The sequence below is a fragment of the Prinia subflava genome, chromosome 24 (genome assembly GCF_021018805.1).
Source record: "Prinia subflava isolate CZ2003 ecotype Zambia chromosome 24, Cam_Psub_1.2, whole genome shotgun sequence".
NCBI classification, from domain to species: domain Eukaryota; kingdom Metazoa; phylum Chordata; class Aves; order Passeriformes; family Cisticolidae; genus Prinia; species Prinia subflava.
The window spans coordinates 3,115,451-3,133,823 of record NC_086270.1 but is presented as its reverse complement, the minus strand read 5'-3'; the positions used below and the strand labels follow the sequence as shown (position 1 = coordinate 3,133,823).

Below are 18,373 nucleotides of genomic sequence, written 5' to 3'. Positions count from 1 at the left end.
ATTTACCCAAGATGAAAAAAAACACCACATAAATTTAATAAAACTTACAGCAGCAATGGAAGGCTTCTTTCCATCTCCAGCTGGAGGGTGAGTGACATCAGCTCCCAAAAAGATCACTGGCTGCTGGAACACAGAAGGTCTTCAAAAAGAAAAAAGTGCTAAGTCACACTCATAGCTGAAGAGCTGCCACAAGGTCATTGCTCACCGTGGGGGTTGTTTCTGTCTCAGCCTTATCAGGTACCCGGGCCAAGGCTCAACAACGGCATCTTTGTGAACAAGAGGTGAACTTGGAACCCTCTCCTGCAGAGCCCAAAACACACTGCAAACACACTGCCAGAACTGGGGCGTGATTCTGGTGGGGAGCAGCCCCAGGGCTTCAGCACAGCAGGACTGCTGGGGGCTTCAGGGGGTCCCCTGGGCACCACTGAGCTACAGCACCAGCACACACATTATACTGCTCTCCAGGACCTGAGCAGCAGGATGGTCTTACACTGCCTTTAAAATATTCTTCCTCACACAACTGTTCCTCATTTCAACTTTGACAGTGATCAAACATTTCACAAGAACCTTGGCTAAAGACCTAATGCACAGGCCAACCACCATTCTGAACCTGTGCTGGAAGGAATTTAATTCTACTTCAAATACCACGTACTATTATCAGAAGAATATTTTAACTTGGCTACATTTAAATTTTGGGTGCTAAGTAGCAAATGTAACCACATCTGTTAAAAGAAAACACAATGCAGTCTCCTTATTCTTACCGTTGATGAGGTACAAGGATGTTGTTGATTCCTCCTAGTTTAACATTAATCTTCAGGCACAGATTTGAGAGGGTCTGTGGAGATGTTTTAATGACGTTCTTGACCTGAACACACTGTGTGGCCATCCCCAACAGCGTATCTCCCACGCGCTTCACCTCCGCTGGGAGCAAATACAAGGAGACAGCTTGAGTCCATTTGAGGTTACTGCTGCATTTCCATCTTAGGTAAGTAATAATTTCAGTGTACATACTCTGCAGTAACTTCTAACCTATCTGCATACTCAGATATGCTTCCAATTTACCTTCAGACACAAAACAGTTGTTTCTAACGCCTAAAGGAACGTTCTGAGTAATTTTTAACATATGCTGGCAGCATATTTCTCCCAAGATATCTGACTAAACAGGTAAAAACAGAGGTGTGCCCTTACCATACACAGGCGTCTTCCCTGGCAGGATGACAATGATGAGCTGGAGCCCTGAATAGGTGTTCTTGAGGTGTCTGAACATGGGCTCCACGCTGTCTGCACCCTGGGCATACTTGCAGAAGCAGGGCTGGCCCTGGATGGGCATGCCGGCGTCCTTGGAGATCTTGCGCAGCTGGTCTGTGAAACCCCTGCAGAGGAGGAGATTTTTTTGATTTTTGCAGCAGCAACAGTACACAATAACCAAAGCATAAAGGGACAGAACTGTCAAAGGATGATCCCAAACAGATTTTAAAGCAGCATTTTAAAACGTTTGTTATAGGAAGGCTGTACAGCTGTGAAACACCACAGGCCAGAATGGGCTAAAAAACAGTCTAGACACCTTCAGTACTTTGCTCACGATGTCAGAAGGGACTATATACAGTGATGTCACAGGACAGACATCTCACAGAGTACCCAGTACAGTGTTTTGACTGTAGCTTCCAGCATGGAAGCAAACCGGCCTGGATTCTCACCCTAACATCTCACATTAAACCCAGACAAAATGCTCATTTTAATCCTACATTCATGTTTCACTCCATTAGGAGAACAGTCCAAAGCCTGAACCACGACATGCCTTACTTCAGAATTTCTTCTCTGCACTGTCTCTGTGTTGCAAAGCAAGCTATGGCCCACATCTTGATCTCCACCCCAGTGTGGAACTGCTTCCCTCGCATGTCCCACACGCCGTGGCTTGGTGTTGCCACGGTTCGATTCTGGGGAAACAAAAGCAACAGACACTCAAGTGACTGAAAAAGAAGCAGCTGGTGCTATTTGCAGTTTCAGGATAACAAAGAAGAGTTTATTATTCGAAATCTGATCCCTGCAGGGTCAAAGTGTACAGGAAATTGCTCCTCAAAATGGAAAGCAGAGGAAAAGCCAAAGCCTCACCCGTCCTCCGTACTGCAGCATCGGGGCTGGGAGCACACGTCCTGTCACATGGGCCATCTCATCCCTCACTTTGAACTGGAACTCTTGCACAAATGGATCTGCATCATAATTTGCGCTTCTCACCTAGGAGAGATGTTTCCATGTTACAGAAGTATCTGATTATAATCCATATAACAAAGCATAGGCTAATAGGAATGTTGCAGAAGTGTTCTTACAACAGTTTCATTGAAAAAGGCTCAGACTTGACTGCTCAACACTCTCAACCCATCCCCAATGAAAACAATTACTACGATGAGATATACTGGACGAGATGGTTTCTGTTCCCTTCATTACTCAAGTGCTCATTTGCAATTTGTTCATGCAAAAGCATTTTTTTGAGCATTTCCTCACAGTAAATTAAGTGTAGAGATGATAATGCAAGAGCCTGTACTCATGCTATTGTTGCAAGCCATTTTAAATAAATCCTGTTAAAAAAAGTAGTTAAGATCTTTCAAAGGACAGAAGGAATGAAAAGACTGGGAAGTTTTGCATGGATGTAATCCAGCCCAGTGTCCCACAGAGCTGGACTGGAGCACTCACCAGTCTGCTGATCTCCTCCTGCCTGTCTGGGGCAGACCTGGCTGTTGCTTTGATCATGGTCGAGGTCTGATTGTCTGTGAGCTTCTTGATGCACCTCTGGCCAGCCACGATGTTACACACCTGCAGGGGAAACCAGGAGCATTCACTCACACCAGAAGCACTCAGATCACTATAAACCACCAATGTGTTTGAGCAACAGCCTGCTCTTTCTCACATTTCTACACTTCAAAGCACTTTAGGATGCAGACAAACTTTAGTGCAATTAAAGAGTGATGAACATGTAAAACTGTAAATACACTTGTATTGCAAAGAGCATAGATTGCTAATGTTCTGCAAACACAGAACCCACCCAAACCCAGCTGATCTATCAGAGTAAGGCTCTTACTTCTAAAGGCAGGTAGGTGTGTTTTTGTTCCTGTCCCACTTGCAGACAAGGAAGGTGAGGGTATTTCAGCTGGAGGTTGTATTTCTCTCTGAAATACTGTGCTACTGTCCTCTCCACAGTCTGGCCATTTTCTAGCTGTAAAGGAAAGCTGAGAAGACAGACATTTTAGTAAAATATTAGCTGTCAAACAGCATCACCCCAAAATGAATGAACTATCAGGTCCTGTTAGTCAGTGTGAAACCATCACACATTTCATGCTCTTACGTTTGATGACTTGCAGGCCGTCTCGTTACGTTACAGACACGGTACTTCCTTCTCATTGTCCCACAGTGAGTCACTTCTACCTTTAGACCTGCATAAAAGCATCAAAAAAAATGATGCTGTAACTACAAACATATATACAGGAGACACAAAGTTTCAAATGATAGAACATAAAAGCTTTGGGGTCTTTGCTTAGAGAATAATAATAAGAAATTATTATTCTCTAAACATTTTTACTTCCATTATAATTTGAGTTCTGACTAATCCTGATTACTATCCTCAGAAAGAAATCATGATGTAGAATATTTAATGTTCAGTGTCTTCTGAATTTCACTTCGCAGCTTCATTTAAAAAGCAGTGACTGAACCTGGACTGCAGTTTTCACCATATCCTCATGTTCTCATTCTCAATCTTGTACATCTCTCCAAACTACCAGTTCCAATGTAATTGAAATTAAAAGGACAAAACCAGGTTTTTACTTCATCATCTTTCCCCCCAGCTTTGTGTCCACATTCAGCCTGCAATTTTCTTTAATTTCACTGACCAAGTTTAACTTTGCATTTTGAGCATCCTGTCTCAAAGCACCCAGCCCACACACCAGAGCCTCTCCAGACTTCTCTCTGCCCACGATAATCATGACAGTGGCAGCTCCAAGAGGCTCTGGGGGCTGTTGCTGTGACTGTGCTGTTCACACAGAGCAGCCTCAACATCTGCTGGGAGCACTGAGCTTATCACACGAGGGCTGCACAGCATCCACACGCTGCTGTCTTTCCCCAGCCCCACAGGACAGAAAGCAGCTAAAAACAGAGCCTTGGTACTCAAAGGATTCACCTCCAGTAGTAAAGTCTAATACTAGTGAGGTCTAGTAGTAAAGCCTTTGAGAGAGCAATTGGATGGCTCATCCTGTTGAGCTTCCTGTGGCTTGTGGACAACTGAACACTCAAAATCAGGGCCCCAGGTAGCAGACAGTGTTTATTTTACTGGGGACACAGACATCACAAAGCAGCACTAACTGTACCTCCCTGCTCCCTGACAACAGTAATTGCATCAAGAAAATCAGTATTACTCAGAGGATGGCACAGTCAAAAATAAACAACCACTGCCCTGAGACGGCATTAAGAGAAAACAGAGAAAAGAAACCATGGGGCATTGTGACCACAGGCAAGGGCTGATGAACAGAATACCTGGAACCCATTCCCTGCTCTGTCATTACTCTGCTGTGACACACCAAGGCAGTGCCCTCCCCCAGAGCTGCTCAAACACAGCCAGCTCTAATGCAGGGCTTGTTTTGCTGTTCATGGTCACGTCCTGGCTCGAGCTCTCAGACTCTACAGCAGCAAAGACAAGTCTGAGAGCAAAGGGACAGCTTTCCATATTTTCTGACTACAGTAGCAGAGCCTCTGAGGCACCTGAGATCAAGCAGAGGCAGTTTCTTAATCTCCAGAGCCCTACAGAATAAAGACAGGCAGATGTAAAAGGGGGCATGTTAGGACTAGTGCAAAATAATTCCTGTAAGTCTTTTTTCAGTAATGACTCTTCTGTGAGCACATCCCTTTATGACTACAGTTCGAATTTACTTTTTAGCTGCCCAGTATTTCAGTAGAGTCTACTCTTGCATCAAGTGTCTAAGAGCTGAGCTCCTTCATGGCTTTTCTCTCTGCAAATTACACTGGAATGAAGGATATGGGAAAATACAAACCCAAGTAGCATATATGGAGTGAAACCACTCAAACCAGCAGCTTATGCAATTCCTTTGGAATGGAATTTGGCCTTCAGCTGCAAGTGGTACTTGTTTTTCCACAAAGCAATCAGCTATTAGAATTCACTGTAACAACACTCTTTCAAAGAATCAATTTTAGGCTTCAATTCACTTTGAAAAGCAGGAGCCCACACACAATTCTAGGTGGCCTCAGAGACCCTGGGTTAGCAGAGGTTGGCACCAACCACTTACCTCTGCCCAGGCAATGAACAACGTGTCCCCTCTTTCCCTCTAAGCCACTGGGAATGTTTTTCAGCTCCCATTTCTGCAGAGCCACATTGTTTCTCCCAGGATTAGAGCTACACACATGGAAACTACAATTCTCTTGGCAGTGCCAGGCCCTTCTGATGCATGTTAACCAGGCTTCCAGTTAAAACAATTCCCTTAGAATTACCTTTACTGTGTTGCCTGGGACAAAACCAACCCATTTCTACTCACCCTTTATCTCTTTGGTGAATTTTACCCGATGAGAATCAGTCAGAGGTCTTGGTTGTTCATCAATATTATGAATGTCAAGGACTTCACACATGAACTGAATTACGGGTTGTGCTTTGTAGAAGGCAGTGGCAGAAACTACAAAGAGCAAAATATTAAGTGTAAAAAACCCCAGTCAAGGTATTGTGAAGCAGTTCACACATCAATATTTCTTAGAATTCCACGTAAACCTCAGGCACATTTAGAAACAGAACAGAGAGTTCTACAAGAACAAAATATCGAAAAGCCAGCAGTGACACATCTGTGCCCAGCACAGTCATCCTGCTACTACCTGGAATTTCAGGAGTTTGAAAGGGTTTTTCCCCCAGAGAACATTTATTTCTAGAGAGCTGCAATGCCCCAGAGAGACATTTTCTTTCACCTCTGTATGAAGCTGCAGAGACAGGACTAATACCTCTCTAGCGAAGACTTTTGAATATTAAAAGCTAACATAATTCAACACGCAATATAATTTTGTCAATTACACAATCTGCTCAATTACTGAAATAATATCTGGTGTAGACCTGAGCGCTATTTTGACTGCACACAAATTGTGTTGGTGTAGTGGGGGGTGTAACCCTTGATCTATTCAAATCTCTTACCCTCCCCATATGCTCATGATACAATTACTTTAAGGGACAATAAATATACTGGTTTTAAGCAGAACAGCTGACTTATTTCATCCAAGGAAGGTCATAAATTACCTTCTTGACAAAGTTATAAGCAACTGAAACAACACCTTTGGCAGGAAAGGTGAGGTGAGATGAGATAGAGCTCCAACAAACTGTTCCACACATTTAAAACTTTCAATGGCAACAACAGAAAAGAAATACTCAACAAGCATTTCTCAGTTTTCCAGATCTCATGTACCAAACCTGCCACACATCTGTGCTCATACAACCCAACATTCTTCAGACATGTGTCACTTGAGCAGCCTCACACGATGCATCAGCCAACACCTCTGGATGCCTGAGATTGCTCCAGATTTCTGAGTGACCCCAAGTCCTCACTGTCCCCACCCTGGCAGTGTCTGGGTTGTCTCCCATGGCAACACTTTCATGGAGAATCTCATCCAACTAAACAACTGAAAAACCTCCAGTGATGGGATTTGAAGATAATTTCCCAGCCTCAAATCAGGAAACAGAACAACAGCTTTTTGAATCACCACTTACAAAGGGCTTAAAGTTTCTCATTCACAGAAAGGAGTGAAAAACTTCTGCTCCAGTAGTTACTACTACACTTGCTAATGGTGGTAAGAAAAACTTCCCTCACAAAGTAACATCATCAGTTGGTGTAAATTCATCCTCCTCTACCTGAACTGCAGTTCTCCCAGCACCTTGCATATAGATACAGCACTGGTTCTTTCTGGGACAGGTTGAGATTTTTTAATTCATTTTTTTAAACCACAGCTGCTGTTAGAAAGGCAATTTTACAAGAACAAACTGTGTGACTTCAGTCACACAAGAATCACCCACAATTTACGTCAACCAGAACATGTGGACTTGCAAATTTTCAGCAAGACAGCTGAACATCTGCAATATTTTATTATGCTCCAAGACAGATGCTAAACACAACCTGACTTGGAGTGCTCAGTGTAGAGCAAGACAATTTACCTTGGATTTATAAAGCATTTCAAAGACAGTGAGAACTGAATGTGAATCAGAAAAAACCTCAGGCAGCACCTGCACCTCCACCACTGACACTTTTCAATGAGGGTTTTACAACTAAGGAGAGTCAAGAGCGCTCACAGGACGCAGAGTCTGACACAGGCACCAGAGGATCTCAGCTCCATTCATCAGGGACTCAACAGTGCTGCACAGCTTTTGCTTTTGCATAAGAAAGGCCATCCCAATCAGCCCTATTCAGAGAAGTGGCTGGGGTATGTTTTACAGAGTTTTCTTGGAAGTACTGAGCACCACTCGCTGTGTACAGCTGCACAGAGACACAGGCAACCTGCCTCTGTCACTGAGGATGCACCAGGACTGAAATTAAGCAGGAAAACAAGCCCTGTGCAATTCCTTCTTATGCAGGGATATTGGTTTTGATACAGCAGCTATATTTCTGCTCAAACATTGACACAATGACAAACACAAGGAAAAAAAGACTAGAATTTCTAGGCATTCTTTGCCATATATATCTGAATTTCAGCCCTGGATCTCCACTCACCATCGATGTTGAGCATCATTTTCCACATGGCAGGTCGGACTGACTGATGGAAGCCAAACCAGACCTCCCTGCCCCCTCCCAGGGGGTGGTCGTAGCCTTCTGGAGCTGAGAAGAAGGAGCGGCCCACAGGGGTGTACCTGGTGAAACAGGTGGGCCAAACATTTATGTTCTTGCTTTCCAAACATAAAATTCATGGAACAAAGATTGTAACACACAGCATTATTATTTTTTGGCATTTTGTGCACCAGCAATCTGTGCCAAGAAGCAAGTACAAACAAAATACCCTGAATGCTTCTATTGCTATTGCAGTGCTTTCAAATTTAGACAAAAACATTTACTATTTTTAGCAATGCACAAACCACTTTCAGTTTTTACAACAAATCAAGAACTAAGTTAACTTACCCTTCCTGATCTTCTGCTTCAAGAAAGTGGAATTTCCACCAGAGCAGAGTCTTTTCAACAGCCTTGTCTATACTGGCCTGACCCTTTAATACCATTTTTTCCTATTTCATAGGGAACTTCTGAATACAAGATACATTGAGAGAAGCAAAAACTATAGGGGAAATAAAGAACTAGAGGAAATGATGTTTCTCTCACAGGTAGAAAACAGCTGCTCCTGAGCCTCCAACTGCTTTAGGCATTAGTACAGAGGTTAACATCTTCACATCTGGGGAGGCTGAGGAACACTGGGTTCCACAAAACCACATTTTTTAGGAGTCAGCTACACGCAGTGAAATCCATCAGAGCTGCCTAAAGCCAACAAACTTCAAAAATAACTTTCATTGACCAAATCAAGCTAAATCAGCCTTCTCTAAATTTCAGGATTCTGAGATGAAATAAGAAATACGAGGCTTTGTTAGGACAGGTCCCAGCCATGTATTTCAGACATGAGAAGTGTGCGCTGGTGCCAGTGTATCAATGGATTAAAGAAACTCATGCTTTTCACAGCACTGCATCACTTGGCTCAAGCTGAGCAGAGCCAGGACAGCAGTGCTGCAGCTCACTGGACCCTCTCTGCATTTCAATGAAGGTTCTGTTATAAATGCCTGCTGCTTCTTGATCTTTTCCAAGGCACACATCACCTGCTTTGCCTACAGAAACACTTGTACAGGACTGGCTACAAGCTCCCCGTTCAGCTCACCAAAGGGGAATGAGGAGTTTTTCTCTTTCAACCTGTGAAGAAATTGGGATGAAGATCTCCCAGTGGGGATACTTCAGGTAAAGACAGACTGCAGGAAGACAGTGAACCTACTTCATGGAAGGGAGGTGTCGTAGCACCACATCGACAGCATGAACAGGGTTAGTGCTGATAGGTTTGTCTAGTTCCAGAGGCTCAGGCAAGGTTCTTCCTGTCAAAACTTCATGCAGCAAGTGCCAGCTCACCCGAGAAACAAACTTTATTGACACTTTGAAGGGACGATCTTTTCCACCTTCTCCAGGTAGTGTCACATCCAAATCCACCTGGGCAGGGGAGAAAAGAAAGAAATAAAAAGCAGCTTTTTCATCTTGAGATTCCACTCCTCCCCATAACTGGGCCAGAGACTCAAAAACTCATATATTGAAGATGCAGCACATTTGATGAAAGTACATTATCAAATGCACAAAGTGAAGAGAACTGGGTCCTGATCAAGCAGAAGAGGATAAAATAACTTTTTGTTACCTCAAATCATAAAGCAATACATTCTAGAAAAACTCTGGCTTGTTTTTTCAATTCATCACAAGATCATGTGTTACAGTCTGTAAAATGAAATGTTTTAATAGATATTGCTGTAGAAAGCAGCTACTAAATTCTACAGGAAGTTCTGAATGCAACTGTTACATGAACATTTACACACACTGGAATTTGCAGGAAATATATCAGAAGGACTCAGTTTCAGTACAGAAACTGTGAGATACTTCCAGCTTTTCTGAAATCAGGAATATTTTAAGTTGGGTTTTCTCCTTTCCTATGAAGCTGCTACCCAGTTATCTTACCCCAGTAGTGGCCACAGGAAGTGGATTGGCTGTATAGAGGCTTCTTTTCCCATCATAAACTGGTCTACGGTCCCCAAATATTGTCACTTTAAAATGCTGCACCATAGAGTCCACCACGTCCCTGGAAAAGGGGAATATTTACATTGGAGATGTTTCTCAAGAAGGATCAGACCTGAGCTGGCTCCCACTCCCTGGAGTTTTGCTGAAGTAGTTGCAATAAACAATATTTGAGTGAATTATAAACACCCACTGCTATTTCAAAAGGTGCTTCACATACTTTAACCAAATAAATAAACACTACAGAATAAACGCAAATGCTCAAATATTGAGGAATATTGGTACTGAAATAATTTCACAAAATCCTAGAAATGCCCAAGGCCTTTGCATTGTCTTTATTATGGATAATAAGAACACTGTTACCTTGGAAAAAACCCACCAAGTGGTAATGAGAAAAACCAGCACAACCCCCAGCTGGAAGCTCTGTCAGTTCATTGTACTGTCTGCAGTGATGTTTATCTGCTCCTCAGCTGATGAGAGTTCTGAATTCTGCCTACACTGGTTAAAAATATGAGATGCCCAAACAAAAAAGGCTTGGCTTTAAGTCCCTAATAATCTGAGTTTCTACAAAATCATGTAAAACCCTGATACAATTTGCATACAATTATAGATTCGCCTCCCTTGTTTTATTATAAATTGATAGCAATTAAGACTAACATGATACAAGCACTGAAATTATGCTTGAAAAACCATCATGAAATTTTCACCTGATACAAAAATGCTTCTCAATGCAAGCAGTAGATAAAACGAGACTTTTGGAACACCTCCAACTGTAACAAGCTTTTGGGATTTGAATTCTTTGGGAGGTCTTGGTGTTGGAAACACTTTAATTTACCAGCCTTCCTGCAAAGCAGCAGCTTCCAGGTACCCTGTCCTGGCCAGGCAATATTAACCCAAAATACTTCAGGAAGATAGGAAACATTGACTTCCTCTAAAAGCTGAATGAGCAGCAGCACTTTCACTTCCCAGTGGGGAAAAGAAAAGAAATTCTCCCTTTTACAGCTCTTGGTGTTACTCAACATTCCCACTGACATAATTTACAAAACAAAAAGCATCTTCTCACCTGTTCACCCTCCGAGGACACTTATCTGGTTTGATATCCACCTCATAGAGGTAGACATCAATCTTTGGGATTTCAACTTGGAAGCAGTTGGCCAGCAGTTTAATGGGTTTGCCCATGGTGCCATAGCCGGGACGTCTGGGCACCATGAGCAGGGGCTGTGCCCCCACGGGTCCTGTGAAGGAAAAATCCCATGGGTTAGGAGAAAAGCACCACAGACAATCCCCTGAAACAGCTCCCAGGACAACCACGAGGGCACCAGAGCCAGCACATGCAAGGAAAGGAAATCAGCTGTCTCCAACAGCATGCTGCCCATGGAATTCCAAACAAATGCTTGCCCATTATTAATCCTTAAGCCTCCGTTTACATCTAGATTGTTCTCTTATTCATAAGCTTCAGTGATCAGCATGAATAAAATCAGGAGGCTTTATTTAGGAGATTTCCTAAAAAAACCCAACCAAAAATCCAAAACAAAAACAAACAAAAAACCCCCCCTTAAACAAAAACTACCCCAAAAATAATGCAGAGAGTTTTACAAGTTTTCTGAACACCCTGGTAATAACCAAGTGGCTGCAGAGTACAAAAATACAGAGGTAGCTCTGGACTGATGCACAGGATTTGAGATAAATTCTTCATGTAAGTGCCAATATCAGCTTAGTCTTGGAAGACAGATTATTCTTGAACTTTACTGGCTGAAAATGGATGAAGAGTAAGACCATTACCTCCATCTAACTGCCCCCATAAAGCCAATTTGCCAGAAGAGTAAAGACTCAGATTAAGACAGGGTTGTAAAACCTTTGATTACTTGTAGGCTAGAGAAGAACTGCTCAGAGAAACATCCAAATCTGCACTGATGGGAATTTTGAAAAATAGCTAAAATGCCTGCCCAGATTTGTTCCATTCTCATCTATTTAATCTGCTTTGCGTCATTTAGGTGAGAACCCTGCACTCAACATTTGCATTACTCATGCCTTACAAACCAAACGCAGTAGTAAACACAGCCCATTTCCCAGAATTTCTACTGGTATTTCCACTTCAAAATACCTCTTTCCAGTTAAGGAACAACAACAAACCCAAAATGCTTGGTAGTCTGAGTTCTAAGAAGTTACTCGTGGTACAAATGTCCTGATTTACAGAGCATTTGAGCAAGGTAGTGCAAAGTTCTCCCCTCTCCTCCCACTCGGTGACGCAGGCAGCGATTCCAGCCCACTCGTTTTCATAGCAGAGTTAAAATGTCAAGTGCTGGGAAAAATGTTTTTTATTTTGCTTTTGATTAATCTCCATAATTTCTGTAAAAAACCCTGTATTATCTCGAAGGAAATCATGTCCTGAGAACAGGTGAACATCAAAGCCAAGTTCCTCTGTAACATTTGTCTGGCTCTCCCCAGAAAACTGCTGAAAAATTCTGAGTGGGGCTGGCTTGGAGCCACAAGATAAAACAAAACAGAAACCAAGAAGCATCATTTAAAACCCGCTCACAGACTCTGCTTATGCAAAACTTGTTCCAAGCATCTGCTCTCTTCAACTTCTTCTTCATTTTAATACTCTCACATGAGTAAAAGCAGCCCTAGAATTTACTCCAGCTATATTTGCAGAATATAAGCATAAGCAAAAAGAAGTTACTACTAAACATTTGAGTGGCATAAACAAGTCAACAGCTCATTTTAATATTCTGAAGACATACACAGCACAGTTTATATTTAATTCCTATCTGTTGCAAAGACTAACAAAACTGCTGAAATAAAGATAACGTTAAAAAGGTTCTTATAGTCTGGTCAGCCTTGTGTGTCCCGCTCCCCCTGGAAGAAGTTAGAACCCAGATTCTGGCAAACAGGAATTAAGGGACCAATAAATGAATCAGAAATGCAGGTATACACACTGTTCAGGTGTAATTTTTAAAAATTCAGTTATTTTGCTGTTATTGTGTGAATCATACGCTCCCCTGGACAATTGAAGTTAAAAACATGAGTATGCCAGTGCTGCCCAAATACAGGAGCACCCACTCAGAAGTCGCTGCTTTCAAGAGACACTGACTTGCCAGATTCTGTTGTGGAAGTCTTGTGTCAGTGGCTTCAAAGCTGTGAGTCAAACCCCAATAAAACACAAAGAACCAGCGACGCTCTGGGGACGGTTCCGCCGCCAATCCATCGGTGACTCACCCAACCTCATGCCTAAGTCCTGTGTCAAGCCCATGGAAATAAACACACAAACCAAAAATATTCAAAATACTGTTATTCTACCGAGTGCAGGATGCCCAAGTGGCAGATCCTTTCCTTTGAGTCCTTTTAAACCATTGCAAAAACAAAGTGGGTCAAGGCTCAAAACCCTTTCCCAATGCAGCAGCACTGAGACCTCCTCCACAGGGGATGGAGCAGTTCCTCGGTGCTTCCAGAGAGTTCTGCAGTGCTCAGCTGCCCACGGGTTTGAGAGGAGAAACTTCTTTGTGTTAAAGAAACCAATATACTCTGCCATTACAGCCCCAGGTATGTACATACCAAAGAATCATGGAATGGTTTGGGTTGGAAGGGACCTTAAAGCCCATCTCATTCCCATTCCCTGCCATGGGCAGGGACAGTTCCACTAGCCCAAGTCACTCCAAGCCCTGTCCAACCTGGCCTTGGACACTACCCAGGGATGGGACAGCCACAGCTTCTCTGGGCAAACTGTGCCAGGGTCTCTCCACCCTCACAGGGAAGAATTTTTTCCCAATATCCCACCTATCCCTGCCCTCTGGCAGTGGGAAACCCTTCCCCTGTCACTCCAGGCCTTGTAAATAGTCCTTCTCCATCTTTCTTGTAGCCTTCCTTCAGAGATATGCCTAGGATGTTCCTAAAAATCCAAGGAAAATCCCCAAACCAAGTCTGTTCAGTGTGATGGAGCAGAGCTCAAGTCATAAAACCAGCTCAGTTCCCAGCACTAAAACTCAACTGATTTATAACAAAAAACAATGAACACACAAACAGGAGCTAAGACTGGTGTCTCAGACATTCTTGGAAGGCTTTTGCACAGCAAGGGAGCACATCTCAAGATCATGGAATGGTTTGACTTGGAAGGGACCTTAAAGCTCCCCCAGTTCCACTGTGGAAGTTCCTCTAAGAGCTCCAATGAGCTCTGAGTGAGGATCTTTTCTTCCATGGAAGTATCGATGTTCCAATCAAGCTTAAACACAGCCAAAAGGGACAGCGATTCCTCGGCAGCCCAGCCAGCACACGGACATGTCTGGCCTGCATCCAAACCCTGGCTGCACCTACCTAGCAACCAGAGAAGCCCTGTCGGAATAAAGCCTGAACACAACGAGCAGGAGCTCAGAAACCTGCAAATGCTTCCAACACACCATTGTACGAAAAACTGCAGCTTCTGGCACACGCCACGTTTTTACAGAATGAAGAAAAGCCCTGATCTCCAGCAGGATGCTAATAGGAAATGCAGATTTCCTCACAGAAAGGGCCATTTGCACCAAGCTTCCAGAAAAAAATTATCCTCTTCCCCACTGTGGCTTCAGCCAAACTGTATCAACAGAGATAACTTCGTGGTTTTATTTTTGTTTATACAACAATTCTAATTCAACTGGATAGGTGCTGGAAAAGCCCAAAACACATCATCAAGGCCTGAGCAGGTAAATACAACTGAGGAACACGAGGCAGATTTGTGGAACCGATCCCTGCCTCAGGCTGGAGCTGCACTGGGGAGAGCCAGAGCTCTCCACGGAGGGGGAAAAATAAAAGATTCCCTTTCACAGGCCCCCTTGCCTCTACTGAGAGGCCCAGCCTGTAGGGCTCTAAGAAACTCTGATCACTGGCAAAAAATAACCTAATTCTGGATTAAAAAAATACTTAGGAACATTTGATTCAAAAGTCGGCCTCAGTGATCGAGCTCCGTCTGCCAGAAATCATGAATTGCCTCATTTCTGTCACTCGGCCTTGCTGGGTGGCATTACATTATTTATGAGTAATGCAATCCATGTTTTCTAAACATTCCTCCTTGCAATTTAGGGTTTGGGTTTTTCAAGGTTTCGGATACTCAGTCATGTTTAAACTCATCAAAAGCCAACATTTTGATGTTGTGCTCTGCGACTGCCAACTGTACAGGCAAATACTGGTGTGGTAACTCATTCTGGCCTAATGGATTTACAGAGAACACACTGAAGTGTTTTGGGAGAATTTAAAAGACAATCAATGCTTCCGAACCATTAAAAAATCTAAATGCAAGAAGCTTTAAGCCCAAAAAAGCACATAGTGAAGTTAATACCCAATTGCTCTGGGAGAGGAGAATGTGCCAGCCCACACAAACCCTGCAAGAGTTTTCCCTGGAAGGTATTTCCACAGACCAAAATCAGGAAGGTAAAAATTAGCTCAAGAAATACTCTAATACCTTCATCCCTCAGGAAGTAAAGCTCTGAGGATGAAACAATTTGTAAAGTTCATACTGTGAGTCAAACAACTTCCACAGCAACTCCAGAGGAAATCTGCCACTGTATCTCAGAGTAGAAGAACTTTTGAAGGCAACTATGAATCACCCCCTTCCCTGCTCTACCACACCCACAAAAACGGGATTTTAATGGGCCTCCCAAATCACTACTCTGAATAAGAGAGAGTAAAGCCACTTCTCTGGATTTTCTCTGCCAGAGTTTGTATGGAAAATAAACAGAACATTAAAGATGCCTGCACTACTTCATTAAAAACTGAAATTAAAAAAAACCCCAATCCAACACAATTTAACACTTTTAACACAAAAAGCTGTGAGCTTTGAAAGAACAATGTAGGACGTGGAAAGAAGACAATCAGCACTGACACGATTTGGTTACACCTCGAAACATCCCCTGTTGGTTCAATCTCCCTGCCTTTTGGAAGTTTACTGAACATTCTCCTGATGGAAGCACAATGCCTGACCTGTGCCAAGAGCAGCTTTTCCTTCACGTCCTTTTCCCCACTGAACATTTTATTGCTGTTCTTCAGTTTGGTCTCACCACAACCCATGCCCTGAGCAGCCACCTTCACATCCTGCTCCTGTTTTCAGTGATGTTCAAATTCTATGGAGCAGCAGAGCCATAACACTTCCCAGATTCCTTAGCCTAAGCCTCTCACACAAACAGGACATCACCTGCAGCACTGCTTCACCCAAGATGTCCTGGCACTTCCACATTTACTCCAGGGATATTCACACATCAATCTTTGCTCCCCTCTCTGCTTGTTTTATCTCATGTTTTCCCTTCATGCACAGAAAACAAAGCACAATCTCAGTGTCTTTTAAGACAGAGCTTTAATCCTCATTTGTTCCACCAAGGATGGATTGTGTCCTCCTGTTCCAATGCCCCAAGACTTGGAATGTGAACACTGCACTTAACACTTCCCTCATCACAGAGCAGACACGGTGAGAACCATCCATCATGCTGGACACTGCCCAAGTCCACAAGGAATACTCTGCAGCAGCTTTGCTAAAATCCAGCATAATGCAGCCTAAGAATAGGTAAATTCACTCCAAAGGAAAACTAAACAGGTTTAGGTTTTTTTACAGATTCCTCTTGCAAATCTGCTTATCAGGAGACAACTACAACCACACCAGGTTATAATTAGAGTTTATTTAACACCGTGTAAGAGAGCATCATATGAATTCCACCAGATTGTTAAAATCCTGCATCTTAAAGTATTCTCAACCCAGCACAACCTCAAGCCAGGCAACAGCTAAGGTAGGGAGCTTTTCCAGCCAAATCCATTATTGTCCTTAAATCTCCAAGTATGTTAGAAAAGGATCTCCATCTGGAGATGGGAAAGCACGTTTTGTGTTGACACCTTCAGTCTCAGTCTTGTATTTTTACCTCCTGTGGTACCTATTTAAGTGACAGACATGGAACTCCAGGTGGCTTTGGATGTTCCCTTTGCCACTGAGGTACAACGAGGGAACTGCTGATTAAACACTGCCCAACCCTCCTCTGCTGTTCTGCCGGACTTGGAATAAATTATCTTGAAAAACTGAAACAGAACTTCCTTCTCCGACCCTCAAAATCCATTTAAACCACAAAGTTGATAAATACCGAGCATGTGCTTTCTGGCGAAAGGATCAAACAGCCAAAATGTGAAGATTTTCATAGAATCACAGAACGATTTGGGTTGGAAGGGACCTTAAAGCCCACCCTAATTCCACCCCTACCATGGGCAGGGACACCTTCCACCAGCCCAGGTTGCTCCAAGCTCCGTCCAGCCTGGCCTTGGACACGACCCAGGGCCGGGGCAGCCGCAGCTTCTCCGAGCACCAAGCACCCCGGGATGATGCTGTGGAGCAGCTCCCGCAAAGGAATCAGCGCTGGAACTCAGCGTGCGGACAGCCAGGGCCGAACGCCGGAGTGCGCCCGGCAGGAGCTGCTGAGGGAGCGCTGCCCGGTCCCGCCGGGCTCTGCGGCTCCGTCCCTCGGGCACCGGCACGGCGCGGGTTACGCAAGCCGGGCACACCGGTTATGAAATACCGACAATTCCTCCTCCACCTCCGGCACGGAGAGGCTCGGCCCCGGTTCTGCTCCGGTTCTGCCCGGTACCGGGGCCCTGCCCGCGGGGCTCAGCTCCTCCCGCCCGATCCCGCACGGGATGGGCTCGGCCCGGCCGCTGCCCCGCGGCACCGGGGCGGACACCGGGAGTTGAGGGGGATGGCGCGGGGGGCGCGTTCCCCGACCCCGCCGGGCCCCGCCGGGCCCGCGCTCACCTGCGCTGCCGATTTCCATTCATGGAGCTGGGGCGCAGCCGCTCGGGGCTGCGGCGGCCGGCGCGGGGCTGCGCTGGGCGGCGGTTCCTCCGCCGCGCTCCCGGCTGGGCCGCTCCCGGCGCTGCTCCTGGAATTCCCGGCGCTCCCGGAGCCGCTCCCGGCGGTCCCGGCCCCTCACGCGGCGGCGGAGGCGGAAGTGGCGTGGCCGTCCCGCAGCCCCGGCTCGCGCGGCCGCTCCCGCCCCGCCGCGCGCGCGCCCCGCACGCCGGAAATCCCGCCCGCGCTTCCCCTGCCCCCGCGCGCGCCCCTTCCTTTCCGGGGGAAGGGGAAGCGCCGCCGGAAGCGGGCGGGGCGCGAGCCGGCGCGGTTGCCACGGCAACAGCCCGGGGGAGGCGGGAAAGGCGGCGGGAGCCGGCGGGGCCCTGAGGGGCCCTGAGGGCCGGGGGAGCGCGGGGGGAGCCCCGCAGGCACCGGCCGCTGTCCTGGAGCGGGAAGGACGGGGCAGGGACACCGGCCCCGCCCGCCTGCGCCGGGATAGCACAGCATGAGCCCATCGGGAGTCATTGCGGAAGCACCGGGGGGTTACTCCCGACCCCGCAGTGTTGTGGTGTTTCAGTAGAACGCGTTATGTCTGCGGCGTTTTCTCCTTGCTGCTGCCTTGTGCGGCGGCTTCGAGGGCGCTTCCAGCCCGATCCCCAATGGACTCAGCTGATGTCTGCTTAATCCTCACTAAACCCTCCAGAGGAGCCCCCGCGCCCTGGCCCCGGGGGCGCCCGCGTGTTCCCATGCGGGGTCACGGACACGCCGGGTGGGAGCGCCGGGAGCCGCCGGCACGGCCCGCTCGGGACCCGGG

General features: G+C 45.5%; 1 protein-coding gene across 1 annotated transcript in view; it reads right to left on the bottom strand.

Annotated features, from left to right (window-relative positions):
• Window positions 1-17,830, bottom strand: part of AGO3 (argonaute RISC catalytic component 3) — a 34,025-nt gene extending 16,195 nt beyond the window's left edge. The window contains exons 1-14 of the mRNA XM_063419173.1: window positions 17,521-17,830; window positions 10,831-11,002; window positions 9,711-9,831; window positions 8,989-9,197; window positions 7,737-7,873; window positions 5,535-5,669; window positions 3,341-3,428; window positions 3,077-3,224; window positions 2,692-2,811; window positions 2,113-2,235; window positions 1,804-1,937; window positions 1,189-1,373; window positions 762-921; window positions 49-139 (exon numbers count right to left, since the gene is read on the bottom strand). Coding sequence (XP_063275243.1) covers window positions 49-139; window positions 762-921; window positions 1,189-1,373; window positions 1,804-1,937; window positions 2,113-2,235; window positions 2,692-2,811; window positions 3,077-3,224; window positions 3,341-3,428; window positions 5,535-5,669; window positions 7,737-7,873; window positions 8,989-9,197; window positions 9,711-9,831; window positions 10,831-11,002; window positions 17,521-17,539 — 1,842 coding nt within the window. The 5' untranslated portion in view covers window positions 17,540-17,830. The remainder of the gene's footprint in view (window positions 1-48; window positions 140-761; window positions 922-1,188; window positions 1,374-1,803; window positions 1,938-2,112; window positions 2,236-2,691; window positions 2,812-3,076; window positions 3,225-3,340; window positions 3,429-5,534; window positions 5,670-7,736; window positions 7,874-8,988; window positions 9,198-9,710; window positions 9,832-10,830; window positions 11,003-17,520) is intronic.
• Window positions 17,831-18,373: the final 543 nt, after the last annotated feature.